This window comes from Strigops habroptila, chromosome 1 (assembly GCF_004027225.2).
Source record: "Strigops habroptila isolate Jane chromosome 1, bStrHab1.2.pri, whole genome shotgun sequence".
In the NCBI taxonomy this organism is placed as follows: domain Eukaryota; kingdom Metazoa; phylum Chordata; class Aves; order Psittaciformes; family Psittacidae; genus Strigops; species Strigops habroptila.
In genome coordinates this window covers 71,993,755-72,016,042 of record NC_044277.2, presented here as the reverse complement: position 1 = coordinate 72,016,042, position 22,288 = coordinate 71,993,755, and the positions used below count along the sequence as shown (strand labels likewise).

The following is a 22,288-nucleotide window of genomic DNA, read 5'->3' as shown; positions in this document are numbered from 1 at the left end:
GACAGGGAAGTGGTGAATGGCAGAAAAGACAACAATAACTGGAGGCTCTAGTACCACACACTATTATGTAATATGTGGGTAAGTGGTGCAGTGGGTTACAAGGGATAAAGTATTAAAGCCCAATTAATTGCTGCAAATTTTCTCTCTTGTTTTTGTCAGCTCCCACTGATCTTTCCCTTCACCACCCCCTCTCCAGCACCTCTGTGCAATTAGCTTGCTCTTCATTTTCTCCTCACTCTAAAGCCCTTTACCACTCACCAGCCCCTTCTAATGCAATTTTCTTTTATTTCATCTTATGCTTTTTCCCAGATCCTTTTCATTGCAGAAACTCCTTTTGTCTTCTGTCCCTTTTCTCCTCCACACAAACTACTCTCAGCTTATCTGGTGGGAGCTTACCTCACCCTGAAGCCAGCCAAAGCTCTGGAAACCACTGCTTGCCTCTGAAAGGGGATGAAAAGAGATGTAGAGGGAGTGAGATGCCTCCATCTGGACCACATAGCTCCACTTTCCTACCAACTTCTTCGCAGCTCTGGTTGTTGCATCCAGAGGTGTTTTCTCACATTTAATAGCCCCAAATGAGTTTCTTTTCTTGGGATCCCATTGCTTTCCAAGCTCAACTAGATTTCACATACAAAATGTTTCGGGGAGAAATTCTGCAGCTAAACCACAAGCTACAGAAATCGCTCCCCTTTGCTCCTTTCAACCTGTACCAATGTGATTTGTTTGATGCTGTTATTGGAAGATACTGGCCACTATGACTTTACCTGATATTTTAGACCCTTGACATATTTATCTTCACTTTTATCAAAGCTGAAAAGTCCTAATTGAGTGTATTCTAATCACTCTTATATGTAAACTATACAGTTTACACAGAAACTAAACTGGATATTACTCTCAGCCTCTCCAAATCTGGCCATACTTTGAATACATGGCTCAGATTCTTAAATTAATCTTAATTGAAGCATGTCTGTAATGACTGAGAGCTATGTAGAAGCAACTCACATGGAAAAAAGGGACACATGGGCTAGGCTGCGTTGCTGAAAGCTTTTTTTTAAACGTATGTTGAATTCGAAGTAAGAAATACAACAACCAACCCAGAATCTAAAATATTTGATGACCCTCCAGCAGACAAAGGTTTGGCAAAATACAGAAGGTTTGATACACAGTTCCACAAACCATGATTTTTTTCTGAAGCACTATTTATTATACAGCCTAGGAAGTAGCTGGAGAGAGAAAGAGGCTCTGGGAAAGATCTTCTTTTGGAAGAAAATTCAAGACCCTCCTGCTACAGTAAACCAAGTGCTTACTTCTGTCAGTGACAGCCACACATTTCTCACAGTGTTAATAGAAACACAAGACAATGAAAGTCTTAGATGGTCTTACCAAATGTTAGTCTAAATGGAGGCAGTACCCCAGCAAAAAAGGTACAAGATAAGAAACAGATGTTAGTATTCTTATCTCCAGCAACTTCCAGGAAGAAGTGGGGAGGAAGATAGGAAAGAAGAGCTTGGGGGGAGAGGGAGGGGGGAACCAAGCAAAAAACCAACACCAAAAGCAGAGTGAAATAATGCTAATTCTGGGGCAAGGAAAGATACCTTGAGAACAAATATAGCTATGTTCAGAAGTTCTTAAATTAAATGCAAGAGCCTGTTTAAATACAAGGTCTACTGACTCAGACTGTTTCACTTGCAATTCCTCTTCAAAAGCAAAAAATTAACTCTTAAACTGATGGCAGCACAGACTCCCTCCATACAGCCAGAACTCCACAGAAGTACTGAAGTTATGGCTTGCACAGGCCTTTGCTATGTGTTAGAAATCCTGTTCCTTTTTATTCTTCCCCATGCACATTTAGTGAACACTAACTCATTTGCCATGGTGATTGCTGATATTGTGTTACTAAGATTTCATTCCAGTGAAAATAGTACTAATGGTAAATTGGCCACTGAACTAAAGCTGGATAACACAAGGAACATCAGCATCTGTTTGCACGACTCAGAGAGTCCTCAATATGGATGATGCTGGGAGCTATTTTGGGGAGTATCTTTTACATCTATGCTTAGTATAGTCTATTTACAGCAGATATCTTAAAACTTGATGGGAGGGAAAACAAATTAAAAAAAAAGAGAAAACGGCCATTTCAGGCTAGAGAAAACTTGTCAGTGTCCCAGTTCTATTCCCAAGAGCACTCAGGAATAAAAATTCTCTTCTGCATGCTAAACCAATTAGGAGCTCATGCACCTGAGCTGGATGTGCGTAGTTAAGGGACTGAGAGATCCCTAAGAAGGAAGCAACAATTTAACATCTGGAGGTATGAAATATTATGCTAGTGTTACAGCAGCACAGCCCGGATCAAATATAGGGTTTCCCAGGTAAAATTTTGATAGAAAAACAACTACCTCGGTCAGTGATCTATCCCTTATTACAAATAAAGTGTTCCGAGTATTATCCGCATGAAACAAAATGAAATTACGTTCAAAGCTGACCTGTGCCTCTGGAAAGGTTTTTCAATCAAGGCAGCACCACACCTCCAACGCAGAAGCGGGCGAGCTGTTTATTTTGCGGTGGGACATAACAGTGGTGCAAGAGCGCACCCTCTCTGCAGTCAGCGCAAATTGAATCTAGCGAATTTCATTTGCCTTATTAACAGCAGGAAATCTTGTAATACCCTGTAAGGAGATAAGCAGGAAAATATATATATATATAACCCCATACTTGAGCCAATTTAAAGTCTTCTTGCTAGATGAGCAACATCCAGTTCCAGGACTCCCCGAGGACTTTCACTTAAAATAACCTCTTAAAAATGCACAGGAAAAAAGCTCTTTTTTTCTCCAGATTGAATGTTTACCTAGAAAGAAAGAAGGACAAGCTAATTGGGAAATAACTACTGACAGCAACCTGCTTAAAGAATGCTGAAAAAAAACCCCAACTCACGTTCACTGCAATCCTTTTGAAAAACATCTTTAGAAAGATCCTGCTGAGCTCTACCTCATGTGCATCAAAAGGGCCTCTGAAAGTTAAATGTATAATGAATAGCACGTTTTGCCTTGATAATTTAAATAGTATTCATGCCTAGATGATTAGAGTCCTCACAATCTCTAATGCTCCCCTGCTCCTCCTCCTCCATGGACCTTTCTCTCCTCAGGAGTTCGCGAGAGCCAGAAAGCACAGGTTCTTAATTCCTACAAAAGACAAAAGGCTATAGGGAAAAAGAGAAGATAGCTGGGAGATGAATGAACAGGTGGATCATTTTGAGAAGTGTTTACTAGCCTTTTCTTTCTTTGAGTTTTCGTTGAAATAATTGTTTATAGACTTGTATACTCCAGGCAGCATCCTACATCTTCGGGTCTGTCCAGACATTACTGAGTCTTCCAAGCAAGAAACAATCTTAGCATTGCTCTGCAATACGCCCCCATACCCTTGGATGTCTCAACAGTTCCATAATGTTTGATAAAGGCAAACATCCCATAAAAGACATCCCACCTAGCTGTTCTGGACACATTGAAATAGAGATATTTCTAGCAAAGTGCGGCTTATGCCATGGCGGAGTGTGCTCTGACCACTAAGGTTCATCTTCCAATTACTGTGTGATCATGTAGCAGAATCTTAAAACAACCTATCATGCCCCATCAACTTGGATGACAACTGCACAGTCAGGGATGGTCCCAGCCTCCCGTCTGCTGTAGGTAGAGTACTGAGATTAAAGCTTAGTGCCATTAGCATCTCCTAGATGTCAAGAAAATTTTGAAGATTCGTGGAATCAGAGGCCTAGAAGCCTCTGATCTGAGAAAATAAACCAATAATTTTCCTAGTCCAGAATGTACTTTAGAAGAAGCTGCGCCAGACACTTGAAAGGACTGAAAATAGGAAACTAGCAAGAATGAAGATTCAATAAGGTCAGAGCTGTCATTAAGTCCTGAACCTGGACTCTTTCCTGGAGATGGGTAACAAGCATGAAAAATTCTGTTGTAGAAAGCTATAAGGCCATGCTATAATCTAAGAGTACATGCATAATAGACATATTTTTTTAAAAAAACATCAAATTTAGAGCTGCAGGGAGTGAACAGAAGGAAAAAAACCCAACCATATCATGCATAAATCTAAGAACATTGGTATTAAGAATATTGTAGAGCAAGTAACAGATAAAAGTCAACTTAATGGAGATATTTCTCCCCTTTGGGACGGTTTAGACTATCCATACCAAATGAAAGCAAATACACTAAAATGGAGAAGAAAGTTCTTTCAGGTTACTGAGACCTGACTGTACAAGTAGATGGGAGAACGACTTGGGGAGGGGACAGAGGAATTTATTCCATTTAGATACAACAATCCTGTGGTAGATCTCTTCTTCTCCATGGGAGGACCCTTCTCATTGGTGAAGAACTAGCCTTTCTTCAAGACATCGCAGACAGATAGGAGCTATGCAATGAGAATTTAAATAGCTTTCATGCCTACAGGATTGCATTCCTCAGAATCTCAGATGCTTCCCCACCCTTCCTCTCCCACACTTTTGAGTTTGGACCTATCTCTGTCAGTAGGGCAATGAACAGGAATGGAAGCAAGAGCCTCACAGGACTCAGCTAAGCCTTGGTTGCCAGGCTAGGTCAATGGGTGTAATGAAATTCCCATCCCATTTTATCCACTGAAGTGCTCAGGATCATTGGAGGGGACTGAGATGTTGCATGCCTTTTTCTTCCACAGGAGCATCTGACAGGAAACACAGAGTAAAGCCACATGTACTTCTCTAGACTGATTACGTCCAGTCAGATCTTCTACTTGTCATCCATAGATCTGAAATGACAATCAGCTAGTATGTTCAGCATCCCCAGGAGGAAAGTCACTCCTACATCAAAGCCAAAGATCAAAAGTTTGTCAATACAAGAACGGTGCAAAATGATGTAAAAAGCTAGGTGATCATATCTGTCATCCCTAGTACTTCACAGCATTTTGACAAGATATTATAAAAGCTAACTTGAGGTTTGATGAATCTCCAGATGAAGTAGATCCTCAGGTGTGAGAAGATTGTTTAAAACTATGCCTGTAGTTCCTGCCATGACTGAATAAAGAAAGGAAGAGGATTAAACTTTTTTCTTTTTTTTCTTTTTCTTCCCCTGAAATGAGGAAAGCCATAGCTAATTTAACCAGTAAAACTCTGTACTTGTAATAAAAGAAAAATCACTAATACTACTGGAAGTATTTCATCTGATATGTCTTAGGTTCATATATCATCTTTACAAGACAGGTTGATGAATTCCATCATACCGCCAACAAATATGCCCAGGTCTCTCTCCTCTCTATCATTTTTAACTCATGAGCTTTCACTGTTTGAAAGTAGCTATAAATTCTTTATTTCCAGCCTTGCACTTTATATTTCATCCAGTCTCTAACAGTACTACAAAACTAACACCGAGTATTGGTCATGCTTCCCACATTTGTCACATCAGCAAATTCAGCTGGCAGTTCTTGAGTCATGATCATTAGCAAACACAGCCAAATTAATCCGTTTCCAAAGTTAATCTTCAACTAACTGCACCACTTCGGCCCAAAACTTTGCACGTAGCGCCACCTATTGATTCCACTCAGGTTAGATAGAAGGCAGCACCCTGATTCATTCACCAAGCGGCACTGAACCATGTCACACACTTTACTGAACAATTAAAAAAGAAATTATTTGGTTTTAGTAGCAGAAAAGCTGGGCCAGGCGTTACAATACATTGGGTAAATTGGTGTTAAATTATGGCTCAGTTTCTGATTAGCCCTGTTCAGCTTTTCCACAGAAATAAAGATGAAAAACTGTAGAGTTGTCCAGAAAATTACTTTTACCATTTCTTAGCAATATCAGTGTCTTAGAGATCCCGGATGTCTTCTCCATAAATCATACAAGCACTATGACATTATCTGCTGGTGGCTTTAAGTCCTTATTAGTAGATCTGCAGCTTGGCATGTCATAATCCCCATTCTGCTGGGATGGTTATTGTATATTTCAAGTTAAGATCATTAAGCTCTTAAATTTTGCTTCCTTTTGTTTTGTGGAAATATTCTTTTCTATATGCTCACTCTTGATGAATATTCTCTGATTTCTACAATGCGAAGTAAAGGACAGCTCTGATCTAGACAGATATGATCTAGAGTTATTCAGGCAAAATTTGGGTGAATAGCAGCTCCCAAACCTTACCTCTGAAAAAGCCTTTTCATTATGGTTTCAGCTCCACCAGTGCTGTTTTCCTGCCTTTCAGGTAGTATTAGTAATCTACTTACTCCTGTACTGCAGAGTAAATGCAAACAAGCAGATTTTAATTACCAAAGTTCCCATGATGAATCTGTGCAACTTTCATTGGGAAGAAAAGGTGAAGGACTTCACATTTTGAAGTATTCTGCTGATGTCCTACACAGACCACTACTCCTGCACGTCTTCATTGTATCACCATTGCAAATGCAAGTTGACTGAAATCAGCAGAGACAAGCTGTATGTTTATTAATTACACTAATGCATTTTGCTCAGGAAGATTTATTGATTTATTTCTTGATCAGTAATCTCTGTTTGGTGACTGTGCATTTCCTGGGATTAACAACTACAGAAGTCAGTATGTTCTTACCTGTTTCAACCTGTTGGTCCTAGAATGTGCCGATGCACTTGATAAAATGCAGGATAAAGCAAAAAAAGAACAATTCCTGCCTGGCTTCTGTCCCCATTAAAACACTTCATAAATACAACAGGGAAAGTAAAACCAAAAACTAGTTACCCTTTTTTGTGATGATATATAAGAATTTAGACTGGGAGGAGCTCTACAGAGGACATGTGGCCGAGCCTCCCGGCCCAGCAGGACTGACAGACATTAGATTGGGCTGTTTGGGGCCTTACCCAGGCAGGCTTTTAAGATTTCAAAGAATGTAAATTTCACAACCACTCCAGAGTATTTGCTTTCAGTGCTTAACCACTCGTGATTTTTAGCACTCACATCCATAACCTTATATTCCTCGATGACTCCTTTCTGACAAAGGAGTGTGGGGAAATAGCAAGTTGTTTTGTTCAACCATTATATCAGGACCTAGAAAGCTGTCGCACAGACCTGATCTTGAGCAGAAGTGACAACATTTCCTCTTAATCTGAGGGGCAAACATGTCTACTGGGCTGACTTCGTTGCCCCTGAGTTCCTTGTAAGGACAGCAGAACAAATCTTGCACTTCCAGCTGAGAATTGCAGCTTTGTTCATACGCAGAAGACTGAACATGTATGTATGAAGGACCAATAGATTAATCTTACTCTCTGTTCCTCAGTCTCCTATGAAATTTCTATGAAAAAACAGAGATGATTTGATGATCTCACCCATAATTACACAGTAAGCAGTACTCAAGTTGTCTGTTATCATCTGGTCAGGCAACTCCTGACAATGGTAAGATTTCATCTACTTGTCTTGGCTCCTCAGATTAGCTGGATGCATCCAGCAGTAAGGTGGATGTTGAAAGGGTGGATATAGCCCATCAGAAGATTCAGCTTTTCGTCTCTGGAAAAGAGCAGCAAGGAATTTTCTTGCAAAGATTTCTCAGTAAAGCATTCCTTTGGCAAAGGATCAGTACCAAATTGGTAATTTTAGCACAGAGATTATGGACTTCCAGTTTAAACACTGCCTTCATCCTCTCACACAGAAAATCCTGTAGTAGGAGCTCCTAAATCCTTCTTGATTTAGGTTTAAAAATGAGTCAGTGAAGCATTTATTTGGAACCCATGTTTTAGTAAGCCAGTAAATTAACCTATCATTCAACTCTGCTAAGTTACTGAAGCAGGGAACAGTTGCAGCACAGCTAGAAATTCACAGGAAAAAAAGACATCTCATAGGTGGGCAAGGGAAAGGTAGCTGCGGTTGGAGAGATGCCCTTTGCACCCCATATCCTAGCATGAGTGGCAGTGGCTCAAGGGCCATTAGCAATAACATGGCAGAAAATTTTCGTGATCTCAAGTGTAGACATGTGTATCAACAGTATGAGCATGCACATGGGCTACTCCCTGATGGAAAAACACCTCCTTTCATAATTTCTTTTTATGTTCATGCAACATTCCCTCAATAAAAAAAAGGCTCATTAAAAAGGCAAATAGTTGGAGAATCCCCAATTGATTTGAAACTGAAAGGCTGCTGTGCCATAGGCAACACTCTGTGCCAGAACTTTTGCAGTAGTGTGATACTGAGAAGAAATGCAACCAGAGCTTTAGGCACAAATTTTGCATGTTTCAGCTACAGACGTTCTACAAGAGGCATCCCCATCATCCTTTAATTGAAAACCGTAGCCTGCAACCATAGCTTTAACCAATTATTATATGGCAGATATTCTAGCAAGCATCCTTGGTTAAAAGGTTAAAAACATTTTGCCTAATACATCTCTTCCAGACACAAGCTATCCATAGGTTTCCTTAAGTGATCTCCTCCTGCCAAGAACATAAGAAGGATTTCTGTTATCCAGAATAGGCAAGGCACCTGCACAACTGAAATTTATGGTGTGTTGGAAGTAAAAACAAAAACAAACAAACAAAACCCCAACAAAACCAAATTTCATAGAAGTTAATATCCTGGTTGAAAAGAAAGCTATCTGAAGATGATTTTGGGAAAGGTCAGCTACAGCAGTCTTCTGGCTGTGAATTCAAGGTGTAGTAAATGGTCAGTATTGTTATTCTGACACCATTTTCTGTTACAGGCAAATTAAACAATAACCCGTACTGGGTCTGAATCCTGGGGTTTATTCACAAACCAACAACATTAGAGCTTCTACCCCAGCTGATTATTTCACACACTCATGCACTCACTCCCCCAAAGCATTACGTTTAATCTCGCCTCCCTTCCCAGCAGGGAGGCTTGCTGCTGGCATGTGAAGATCAGGCAGAAAACCATGTCCCTTCACACTATACAGCTACCCCCAGTTACCAGTCCAGGGCAGTATCAGCCAAGGTCCTGGGGCATACCCAGTGTTTTTCTCCATGCATTTTCCTCATCTCCAGTGTCTTTCTTTTAAGGTCTCCTTTCTAAGACCACTTCCAAAATCCTCCTTTTTGGCACCCCTTGTGCTTTCCAGAACACTCCGAGCCCCAATCAAAATAATCAATGTGCAGAAGTACAGAACATGATCAGCCACCTAATCAATAGCTTTGTCACATCTCTTGAGAATTCAGGTTTAGCCCAGGTGTTACTAAATTTATAACCAGATACTGGCAGGAGCCAGCAAGTATAACACTGGCTGTCCTTGAGAGCTCAGAAGTTGACAAATTCACCCCACCCACATATACACAAGTTACATGCTGCCTGTTAGCATTCAAAATGTAAGCTTTACTTTTTGCCCACAAATGATAGAGAGGTCGCATTCCCTGAAGGTATTCTATAGTTCAACACTGTTCTTTGACAGAGTGTTGCTATGCCCGTTCTCAAGATGCTGTCCCACAGCTGTTCCTATGAGAGAAGAAACACAGCTGAACCAACAACACTGCGCCAGCAGTCACACTTTCTCTTCTTACACTGCCTCAGTGCACGGGGATGGAGCACAGGAAAAAGAATCCAACACCAGCACTGACAGCTCTTGGAAATGGCAATAGATAGCAACTGAGCTCCTATGATGTACTCTGTGTGTCCTGTTCACCCAACCAATTTCTTCCTTCCACATCTAAAGTCCATGGTTGATTTTGCCTGTAAACAGCGTACAAAATAGTAGGGCTGGGAAACAGATCAGGTGGGTATCTGAAATTATTATCAGAGAACAAAGGTTCAAAGAGTCAAGGAGGCTCCTAATGCATTGAAAGGAGACTAACAAGGATAAATAGTTGTGCAGAATCTGTGGGAAGAATAAAGCAAAGTCGTCATCTGGACAAGAAAAGGGAAAGGTGGATCTCAGGAAAACTGAAGTTCCAAGACCAGTGCTGCTGCACTAAATCTTTGTGTCTGCAGAGATTACACATTCCTCTGTCAGCCATCTCCCACTGGCTAACTGACCTTTACAGGAAAAAAGTTATTAACCCATCTATTACCCAGTGCTTAGTATTTTCTCATCACTTCTCTATTTTTCTGCAGTGGATGCTCACTAAGACTGACCAAGTACTACAGACCTCTTTTGATTCTCGCTCCCTACCCCTGCATTACTATCTATCAAAAATACTTCGGTTTCCTTTCCTGGAGTTCACGGATTTACACAAGTTCTTTCCAGGGACTCAGTTATTGACATTTCAGAGTCATCTTAAAGGGTTAATAGAAATCAACAAAAACAAAAGGGGGGGGTGGGACGACCTATGTCCAATCACTTTTTTGAAAGTAAGTTGGAAACTACAGGAAGAGACTTACACTGAATGTTAAGGTATCCCAAGGGATCTGTTAGTCAATGCCCTCTTTTAAGAATATTGTTGGGAACTATCTCAAGCTCCTTTGCTCTCTCATTATCAAAGAATCAAATCCACCACTACAAACTCAACAGCCATGCTCACTACTCCAGTTATAAACACATCACAAACCTTTGCAGAGGGCATCCATCCACCTTCCAGTCTCATTCTGAAGGTGTTCAGCATGAACAATTTAAAGCAGATGTCGGAAGTGCAAGTCAAACAACACGATACGGTCAAGTATTACTTCATCCATTAAATTCCCCATAAAAATGTGCAGAAGAGTGACTGGTCTCCAAAGTTTATTAAAAATCAAAGAATAGAAAACTTTACATAAAAATATGTCAATTTTAGCTTCCACATAGTTGTCCACACAAAAAATTTAAACATGATCTCCTTTTAAACCTGTAGCACATAACCACAGTGATAGCCAGGCCAATTTATTTGGTTCACCATGACTGAAGTGTTACATGATACCACTTTTCAAATGAGTTTTGCTTTAAAATGGACACTAGTATAAGACACCAACTAAAGCCTCTGAAGGCTCTTTAATGTAGTTATGCTCAATATTGCTAGTGTGTGAAGACTAAGCAGTACAGGCTCATGTAACAGCCCTTAGATATTATTTATGAATCAGCTCACAATTTTTAACCTTTTTTTTTTTTTTTTTTTTTTAAATTGTGATGAGTCTGGAGCATGAAGACAAACTTTTTGCAAACAGATATGCGCTACTCTACTTTGGAATGTTGCCCTCTCTCCCCTCAAGGACCTGTTTGTGTTTGACAGATTCAGTAATAACATGAACTACTTCTGCTTCAAAGGCATACAGCATATTAAAAAGCTTCATGCTTGACACCTCATTTTAATATTCAGATATCAGTTTTAAAACCTTCTGTATCTGTACACAGTATAGATGTCCTGTTAACAGGATTCTTCAGCTTTCTCTGCGAGTGGATTTATATAACCGATCTGTAGTTTTCTGTGTAGCTTAAGAGCTCTCATTAAAAGAAATGGGAAGTTAGAGGGCATGAGATGTGACCTAGTCCCAGGACAACTGTGGTGCTTTAAAAACTCAGGGTTAGGCAGGATGTACATTTTTCAAAAAGTTAAAGACAGTGTTTGTCATGGCAATACACACTTGCATAGTATACCTGTATGCATCTGTAAATTAAGTGCCAGCCACTCATACTGTGTACAACACTGGGCTGTGCTCTCCTGCAATACATTAAAAGATACTTCTTGTAATGCTTAGAGCAGCTGAAGTACTTTTTATATATTTGCTCTTAACAGAACTAATGCATACTGCTATACAGATTCCTTAATGGAATCAACATATTTCCTTTCTCCACATTCCTTAAGCCGGGTACCTCTGTTTAATAATGTTGTTTGAACCCAAACATTAACAGGTTACATTACTAAAATACATCAAAGAGTGTAGTTCACAGCTTTTTAATTTCACATCAGGACTCGAACCAACCTTTTCCCCCTGCCCTTCAAAAGTTTTACTTCTGGTACTACAAATGCTGGATTTGTTGTCTAGTTAAAGGAATAAAATTAAAACTCATTGGTCAGAGCAAGACAACTGATAAAGGCCAGACAATGAGCTAAAAAACACAGGGTCAAAACGCTTTGGAGCTAATACCTTCTTAAAACCGTAAGCCAAATCGCACTTTCATTGTGAATCAAGAAGCCTCAAATATTACCAAATGTCATGTTTGTAACACTGCTCAGACAACCTGCCAAAACTATGAACCCAACTTAGATAATGCAACCTGGGAAAGGATCTGTAAATTAAAAAAACCTCTTCCCCTTAAATATAACTTATGTGACAATATGAAATTAAATTAAAAATTCCAAGTTATTGCACAAATTATACTTCCAATATTTACAGAGCAAAAAAAAATCTGAACTTTGAAACAGAAACAGGAGAGCAGCAAATTCACTTCTATGAATTCCCAACGTGATTTGCTGCAAAGAAAAAAAAAAAAAAAAAAGGAAAATAAAGAATTCCAAGGGGCTGAAGTTTCCTTCACTTCCAAAATAAAACAGAACCCACAAAGGAACAAATGTCGCCACAGCAAAAAAGCCACAGCATTTGTAAATGTCCTTGCAGTTCTATTGTCAGAGCTGCTTCGGCACTGTATGAACCGTTGTGGGAAGGCAGAAAACAAACTTCCACATTTAATAAGGCTTCACAGATAAGCACAACTACTTCTTGAAGATGGGCTGAACCACCACACAAAGAAACATGCAAAGAAGTCAGCTGCAGATATTTGGCAACACCAATAAAACGATGTGCTGGACGCTGGTCTCCATCCCTCAAGTCGAGTGGCATTCACTCAGTCTGTCTGAACATAGAAGGTCATTTTGGCATCTGCCATTATCTGCTCAGACTAATAGGCAAACTGTCTCTGTGTTTTTTTCTCCTCCAGATATTACGATTGTACTGGTGGTGTCCTCGGTTACCAACTGGTTGCCTCATGCCTCCACTGCTGACGGGGCTGTAGCTGTTGCCTTGGTTATGAGTCCCTTTCATGGAAAACTTCATTCCACTGTGCTGCTAAAAAAACACAAGATAAGCACTCAGTTTAGGCATACAAACAATTGAAACAAAGTACATATTACCAGTGGTATTTCCTCAGCATACAGGTGACTCCCACAGAACACTGCTTGAAGCAACTGGTCTTTTCATGCTTGTCTAATTTTAGCTGTGCAAGTCCAAAGGCACTAACAACTTAAGGAGTGTTTTGTGAAGTAAATGTCCTGCAAATGAAATGGTATATATTTCAAAGCATCCTTAAAACCCTTGTATCTCAGTACAACATACACTCACTTTGCATCACCCTTATAAAAATAAGAGACCTTCTGCTAATTGTGAGAGTGCTGTCTATTTTAGAGAATCCTAGCAGGAGCATGACCAAGTGAAAGAATCAGACTTTCAGAAACATCATCGATAAATGTTAGCACATGATCATACAAGAATGTAAGTCTGCTCTTCCCATAATCTCGCTCACTGACTGGTAAACTAGCTATGGCTTGTAAGGAGCTTGTAAATCCTACTGGCCTGATCATAGGGCTATGCAGCTCCTAGACCACACCTCACATCCAGACCAAATGATAAGGAACACAGCATGACACTTCCTTTGGAGGGAATCTCCAATAACTTGGAACAGGAACCGCTAACAAGGTTTAGTGGCAGCCTGAGTAAATCTATCACACCATAAGACAGTACAGGCATCCCCATTGCGTAATGGCATACAATAAGTTGGTTTAATGCATATGTACTTAAAATAGGTATAAGAATTAAGATGAAACTGGCACAGACTTCCCAAATACGGATAACTTCAATGCAAAGTAATTGCTGTCAGACATCAGAAAAGCTTAAGACAGACAACTGACTGCCTTTAACAAAAGCTAAAACATCATTTTGTCTACCATAAGTGGTTAAACAGGAACACCACAAAGCTAACATTTGAGGCAACTGCTTAGAATATGAGGTATCTTCAGCTTCTTTAGTAAACCCTATTTCCAAAAAAGGCTGGAGAAGAAAGAAATATGAGAACACCGAGCCATCATGTCAATTGAGTGCACAAAACCAAAACAGTTATTGAAGGAACAATTCCATAACTAACATTTTGCTGTCAAATTATAGCTGGAGGTCTTCTGAGCACACAGAAAAACAAAGCGGTGAAGACTAGCATCAAAGAATAAAGTTGTTTGCAAGGTGGTAAAAAAACCCTCAACCTTAAACTGTTTTTTATTTTGTAAAGCATGTCCTACAACCACCCAATCGACTTTCAATATGCAACTTCTAGACTCTCAAGACAGACATGCTAAGTGCTATTCAAAGACTACCAATGGTAAAATACTGAAGGACAAAGGAATGCAATCAAAGAATCCCTCATTCTTAAGAGACACAACTCCCCAAACCCTATTTATTAGCATATGTTGCTAAAACATCTACTAGAAGCTATTTATGAAAGTCAGCAACAAGAAACTAAAGCAAATTTAGAATGCTTTATATTTTTGACACTCAATTCTCAGTAGGAAATCCAGAAAGCATTATCAAAGCACTTTTCTGCAAAAATGTCACGATCTCATCTTTGCAGGAAGCTGTCAGCCCAGGGCCTATCACTCTCTACAAGTTTAAAGTACTTCCCTCCTAATGCATCATCTTGAAAAGTCCTTCTTAATCCCTTCTCAGCTGGCCCTTAAGGGGCTTAATACAAGTAAACTCCACTAGACTTCACCCCATTGCCTTTCAGATGTTAAGCAACACAACGCCCAGCACAGACTCCTGCAGGACTTCGCTGGTGAACTCCATTTATTACAAAAATTGACTCTTTGTTTCTCATCTTCTAACTAGTTAACTGCTTACAAGAGGACACTTCTCTTTGTTTCTTTCAGAATATTCGGTAAAAGAAATTTACTTCACGTCTTTTAGAAATCCCAAGAGGCTGTATTAAATAGCTTTCTCTTGCCCACACTTCTGGATATTCACATGCTCAGGACTCCCACAACCACTAGAAAACAGCATGTCTCTAAGCAGATGGCAGCCACAGAGAGATTAGAGAATCAAAAAAGAAATCCCTTCATCTGTGATATGACAGACAAATCTTTGGTTTAGATGTTTTGACTTCTTCAGCTCTGTTTCTATCAATAGAATAATCTCTCCCAACACAGGGCTATTGATGAACAACATTCGTTTGTTTTGTTGTTGGGTTTTTTTGAGAAGTCCGCTAACTTCTCTGCAACATCTGAAGGAAAAACTTCTTGTAGAGAAGTCTGCTGACAGGAGAAAAAAAAAAAAATCTTCACTTTTTTAACAGAAATATAAGAAAAGGATGTTCCTGGCCTTTACGCCAACAGTAATCTGGGGGAAATTGAAGTATCAAGTAATTATTTGCTAAGGAATAAAATCTTTTATATAGTAAATTTGCCAGTATTTAAGAATAAAACTGCTAACATTCAAAGACTGTCATTATTGAAAAAGAAGATTTATAGCCAAAAATAAATCACCTACACTTTGAAATAATCCAAGTAACATAGAGCTGAAGTCTAAACATGAACAGGGTTTCTAAATTGGTTTGGTGTTTCTTTTTTTTTTTGCCTTCTAGCATCTCTAAAGTAAGCAGACAAAAAAGCAGATAAGTGTTAGCAATGAAGCTGAAGTATCAGTACTCTAAGAGATTATACATACAGCACTCAAGAACAATTGGCAAGAACCTACAAAGCTAAATAAAGTTTAGAAAAGACGTAAGACCATTTAGAAAGATTGCGTATTTACTATTTTGTTACTAAAACTAGGATTAATGGCTGTAGTCTTACATAGGCTTATAGTCAACACAACTGAATCTAGTGTGCAGTTGATCAGAACTGCTATTAAACTCATGATCAAAATCATTCCATGTGAAATACTAGAGTAGCATTCAGAAGAACTTTAATGCCTCATTAACATTTTAAGCATCCCCTTAAACACCTTAATATACATCCTCAAAATATTTTACACAATTCTTTTCAATTTCTCACCCTATTTCCAAATTCTCTGTATTAGGCTTAAAGCAAAAAAACCCATAAAGAACCCTTTTTTAAAGGACTTATGTTCACTTTTCCATTTTTGGAGCATAACATTTGGAAATATACTAAAAAATGCATCTTGCGCGTAATATTTAACTTCTTGTTCTTTATGAAATAAATTTACTGTTTTGCAGAGAAAAAACAGGCAATGACCTAATGAACACTTCAGTCATTACTGCACAAGCAGTAAATCAAGTATTAGCAATGATTCAACCTAGCTTCATTATTTTAAATTAGCTAAGAGGATTCTACAGAATATTGGCATCAGCTACCTGGATGTTCTCTTAACCTGGTAACATTTATAACTGGTTTAGATTTGTAAACTGAAGCACAGCAAAACCAAAATAAGTTCTTACTTCAAGTTGTTTAGAACTGGTGATCTGGGGAAATAAGGCCCAAATCGCTGCAAACATCGGACACTTTCCCTCTTTTTCGGCTCCTTGCTTGCACCTACTAGCTATTTTCAGCTACGAGAATCCTGAATCCTGAACAGATTTTCTAAAATGAGTCAAAACCCCTTTCTGCTCCCACTGAAAGGAGAAAACAGCATTTATAAAACCAGCTGAGAGAGTGACAAGGCGGGGGGTGTGTGTGTGTGTGTGTGTGGGTGGGTGGGTGGGTGTGTGTGTGTGAAGAAAAATCAATATGGAGACTAGAAAGAGCTCAAAGACAAAAAAGGTTTTGGATGTTTCTTATCTAGAGAACTGAAAGACTCAAAACCACAAGGGAGCAAGTTACATTATTCATTTCTTATTTTACTTTATGCAGTAGCTCTGCCAGTGGCCTGTAGCAAAGGGAAGCTTTTGGTTCTTTTCATCTTTATCAACACGTTAGATAACTATTAGTATGACCAGTTCAAAGATGAACCAGTATTTGAGATCAGAGGGCCTAGTCCCCAGAACGAGTGACTGATGTAGATACTACCATCATAATCTGAGCATATATTAAACTACCTATGATAAAGAAAGTAGAATCTGACACACAAAATAAAGACCCTTTTTGATCCTGTCACCAGTCAAGTTTCAAAAATGAGGGGCTAGAGTCAAAACAACACTGTAAGACAGAACCCACACTTCAACTTTGCTACTGTTGGCCAATGAAGTGTTATCTGCACGCTTGTCATTAAGGAGAACAGGAGATAATAGCTTCTCTAGAATAAAGCTGACAATTTTAGACCATAAGAAGAAATCTTACCTCACTGAGATATCTCACCTTTTTATTTGGAACAAAAAAAAAGTATTATTACAGTGAGCAGACCCAAAACACTTTCCAAAAGATGAGCTGATATTGATACGATACATGTGAAAGTCAGTAGAGGAAATGCATATGTGAATATACAGATCAATCTCAGTTTGGGAGCAACAATCTGATTACAGTAACATTGGAAGGTAAAGATGCACTACGCAATCAAGAATCAGATACTGCTTCTACATTTCCATAAGTAACTTTTATTTATGGTAGGTTTATTTATGTTCCTAGAAACGACTATTTAGACTTTGTGTCTTTCCTGCAACTCAAAAAAGCATTCAGGAAGCAACCACCAAGGTGGCCAGGGACTTTCAGACAGTCATGTAAACATCCAGGCTGGATGTTTATATGGAGACCTCTGGAGATTAATTTAATCCAATCTTCTGTTGTAAATAAAGTCAGATTAGGTTAACCAGGGTCTAGTCAAGATGAGTCAGTTTCCATACACAGAAGGATAGCACCACATAAAGACTGTTTATATAAATATATGACAATCCAAGATCAAAAATATCTTAAGGACTGTTTTCAGCTGAACAACCTCTGAAACACAGATTTTTCTTCTCTCTACTCTTTAGGAAAGGAAATAAAATATCATATTTTCCTAATTCTGCATGCATTAAATCAAACACCAATGTTCTGTCATACACAGAAGACAGAAGTCTGACATTTAGAATCAAAACTGCTTCCAAAGTAGTAGTATCCGCCTTCGTTTGCCTAAGAAAACACATGGACACCAAAAAGTATTCCACCCTGATTGAGAGCACTCTAAATGAAACATAAGAAAAATGCCAACTTGGTCGACTGAAAAAACTTCAGTAGCTAAACACATTAATGATGCCACTTACATCTCCATTGGTGACTAAGTGACCATCAATCCATGAACAAACTGAACTATTTTATCCCAAAGTAACCAGGAAACTAGTCCTTTCTTCTCTGTGGGAAGTCACGAAGCAATTTCCGCCCCCTCCATTCATCTGGACATGCATGCCAGTATCTGGTTTTCTGCTTATTCCAGTGGGCAGAATTGCTTCATGAACAGTTCTGCTCTCCTAAGTGAAATTTCAGACTGCTTGTCAAAGCACAAGAATGATTACCTTGAAAAACTGATTATGATGATCCCGAAAAGCACACAGACCTGCATCAGGAGCTTAATTAGTATCTGGAAATTCTCCAATTAATTATGCAGTATTTAAACAGAACTGATAATCACACCAAAGCTGTTTCAAAAAAAGAAAGTATTGGGAAGGTCTAAAGGCAGAGAATTTGCCTTGAAGGCTGCAAGTTGTTCAATATAAAGTTAGTGCTCTTGACACTGGCGCCTTCTCCTTTTGAGGGTAGTACTGGACACCTAGGTACAGCTTCCAAGCTGAAATGAGGCAGAGAAAGTCGCCACGGAAAAGGCTGAAGAGAGCATTCAGACAAATTAATCCCTTTCAAAGACCTTTTGAATATGAAAGAACATTTGCTGTTATTTAAAAAGCTTGCCCATGTTCAAGTCTATCAGGATAGGAGTCCTCTGAGCTAGTAAAATGTGCCCATTAAAAGTTACAAACTAGGATGGTCTTCAATTACATCAACTACAAAAGGAAAGGCATTAACCTAATCCAACTCAGTCATGCTCCAGAAAGCTACAAATTAAAAGGAGACATTTACAGCATTCTGGGTAGAATTATGTAATTTCCCACTTCTGGCTTGGTTATAATACTTATGAAAAAAAGAACATGTCTACTTCACAATACATAAGCTTTTGGTAAATTCAATGCAAAAAAACCCATCATCCCATTTCTGGATCTGGAACTGCAGATAGCAACGAAGTCCTATGATTTAACATGAATCTCAAAGGCACATCTTTGTCAAACAAAAGTCACAGACGATTTCCTGATTTTAAACATGTATTGTACAAACTACTAAAAGAACAGTTAACAAGTACTAGAAAGGACAGCCAAGTAACAGAAAGCCAGAAAAAGTGCTACAAAGCAGTTGTTTTCCAAGATTCAAAATTCCAACAGAGATCCAAAATGCATGCAATACATTGCCTCTTCACAACTAAGACAAAAACTCTGGATGCCAAATTGTTTTGTACCAGCAACTGCAAGTCTCAAAACTGGATTTTTTTTTTTTTTTTGTCATTTTGATGAAGTTAAGCTCCACAGTACTTCTTCAAAAAAGCAGAGTTGTGAAGGGAAAGAATAAACTAGACTAGGTTTGTATTTTAGGTGAAATTAATTTAGATTAGCTCTCCAGTTTTAAACAAACTTCAAGTTTCAGACTGTACACTAGCATGTGAATACTCAGTTGCAGACACTAAAAAGCAATATATTGTTCTATTAGCTTCTCACTAATAGAAAACATTTCCTGTGCAGGTAAGCTGGTTTTGCCTAGGTAGGGGAGGACAGGTAAAGGCGAGAAGAGTAGGCAGGAATCTGTGTCATCACTTAGAAAATTAAAGCAGAAGGCATACCTCGATATACAAATGGGGCTTAGTAGGTGACTGAGGACTGCAGAGGTAGCTGAGAAGAACATGTGGCAACAACTATCAAAGATGGTGCCCCTTTTACGTTAACCTGCCTGCAAGGAAATAGTGGAACACCCATGGTATGCAAACGGAAAGTATCCTGGTCTGAAGGAAAGAGGGTGAAAAACATTTCAGTGAAGTGCCTAACACAAGCACTTGTGTAGTGACTAAGAATAATTTGGGCATCAAGCTGTAACATGCCCCAACTCAATGCTGACATTATTGAACATTGAAAATGTTTCAATAAATGAAATTTATTTAGTAAATAGAAATTTATTTAGAAATTTATTTAGTATTCATCTAAAGGTTTCAACCTTTCAAGCACAGATTTTCTTTTTCTTTGTTGTTCTGTAGTAAGCGGCAGTGACCATCTCTAGACATACACGTCAAACTCATAAGCTGAATTAAAAGTTCACCCTTACATGCCAGGCTTGAAGTATTTTGATAAGCAGCACAAAGTTGAGCTAGAGGTCAGCAGATGGGGAGCTGATACTAGGGCCAATACTGGTTAACATCTTCGTTAATGACTTGGATTATGGGAGAGTAACCCTCAGCATGGTTGCAGATATAAAATTGGAAGGAGTGGCTGATACATAAGATAGTTTTGCTGCCAGAAAGAGGATCTCATCAGGCTGGAGACAGAGGCATGCAGGAATCTCATGAAGTCTGAAAAAGCAAAATGCTAAACTCTGCCCTTGGGAAGGAATAATCCCATGCACCAGTACACACTGGGCACTGACCAGCTGGAAAGCAGTCTGGCATAAATCACCAGGGATTCTCAGTGGACAAGCTGAACATGAGACAGCAACATGCTCCGGCAACAAGGAACAACAACAGCATCCAGGCTACATTAAGAAGAGTATCTCTAACAGGTGAAGAGAGGTGATCATTTCCCCTCAGCTCAGCACTGGTGAGGTCCCATACAGAGTGCTGGGCCCAGGTCTGGGCTCCCAGTAACAAAGATACATGGACATTTGGGGGTGAGTCCAATGAAGTTTCATGAAGATAAATAAGGGACTGAAACACTTATCATACAAGGAAATGATGACACAGCTAGGGCTATTTAATCTCAAAAAGAGGGATCTTGGGAAGGATCTTATTGATGGGTCTAACTAATGAGAGGGTATAAAGAAGATGGAACCAGACTCTTCTCCCAGTAAAAGAACAAGAAGCAATGGGTATAAGCCTAATACAGAGAACACCATTTAAATTTAAGAAAAAACTTTTACTAGAACAAGTTACCTAGAGCACTTGGGGAATCTCCATCCTTGGAGACTCAAAATCCTGAATCGAATAAAAAAGGACAAGGTCGTTAAGTTGAAAATATCCTGGGCCTAGATTCCCAAGGACTGAGAGAAGACAGAAAACATTCTAAGAACCTGACCAAAACTAGGTGTCAAAGAAACCAGCTCATTATTTTGTTATCATAGGCAACCCACAATCCCCAACTTGCATTAAAGCTCATGTGAGGCAGCTGTTTTGACTAATCATTTTAATAATCAAGATTGAGGGAATGTTTTCCTAGAGGCACTGAAGCTATTCCGAAAACTGAGGATTTTTCTTCCCTTTCTACTATAATGGATATATTAGGTAAAATACTTCACACTGGTTGAATTAGGTAAAATACTTCAGTCTAGTTGAGTAACATACAGTTTCCCTGCACATTCACCTCACAGCACATTTAAGCACACATTTAATATTTTGGTAAAAATTCTTGTTCACATGCCAATAATTGATTTTCTATCTTAAAAATGGATTACAGAAAGTTAAAAGCATAGTCAGATCTGTTCTAATAATTCAAAATCAAGACAACTAGACAAGCCTGGACAGGTCAACACTACTACTTCAGCTATTTCAAAAACTAGCTTACAGATACAGCACCTACATGAAGTTTCTGTTTCAAGAAGAGGAAGTTAAATAGCCTAGAGATCTGCAGATAACCCATTGCTTAGGAGTCTGAAATACAACTTAAGGAGTCAGATATCTGACACTACCTTCAACTTATCCTTAGGTGTCAGGGAAGGCTATTATACTCACAGAGGCATCTCAAACACCGAACCCTTTCCCACCCATTCTTCTCCCCACACTTCCAACAAGACAGATAAGTACTCTCATGATTACATGAAGTTTGGCACATGTTATACGAAGGTTATCTTCAGAGGTTTTTAGACTGACAGCACAGTGCAAATGATCTACACTTCTGATTTGATTGCTTTCTCATTAAAAAGTTGCTCCATTCAGTTGGCTCATACCTGATTACTGGCGGCCATTATCAAGGTTCTCGGCGCAGATTGAGGTTTACCACTTGGCATAGGCAATGCGGGTGGTAAACTGGCCATAAGCTGAGTCGGTGCTTGCAGACTGAACTGGTAAACATTAGGAGCTGTGCAAGGTGGTGTATCAGAATCCTTTTGGCAGAGAAAAAGGGGAAAAGAAAAGCAACTTTACAGAAAGCACAGTATATACAGGCTATGCATGTGAAAATGCACCCAAATATCAACTCATGTGAATACTGTAAAATTCAACTGTTTTTTTCAATGGTAAAAATAAAATACAAGCCAGCACTATGTTTATTTTACACTTCTAGCAAAAGTTTAATT

The 22,288-nt window shown here is 39.0% G+C and overlaps 1 protein-coding gene across 7 annotated transcripts in view; it reads right to left on the bottom strand.

Moving 5' to 3' along the window:
• Positions 1-10,633: 10,633 nt before the first annotated feature.
• The window catches only part of TENT4A (terminal nucleotidyltransferase 4A), a 58,169-nt gene continuing 46,514 nt past the window's right edge, over positions 10,634-22,288 (bottom strand). For 2 of the 7 annotated variants that reach the window (XM_030508670.1, XM_030508659.1), the window contains 2 exons: positions 21,941-22,096; positions 10,634-12,908 (listed from right to left, as the gene is read on the bottom strand). In XM_030508670.1, the coding sequence (XP_030364530.1) occupies positions 12,729-12,908; positions 21,941-22,096 (336 nt within the window). In that variant the 3' untranslated portion in view covers positions 10,634-12,728. Of the gene's footprint in view, positions 12,909-21,940; positions 22,097-22,288 lie in introns of those variants that run through there. The other 5 variants (XR_003994681.1, XM_030508726.1, XM_030508681.1 and 2 more) reach the window with 4 other exon arrangements.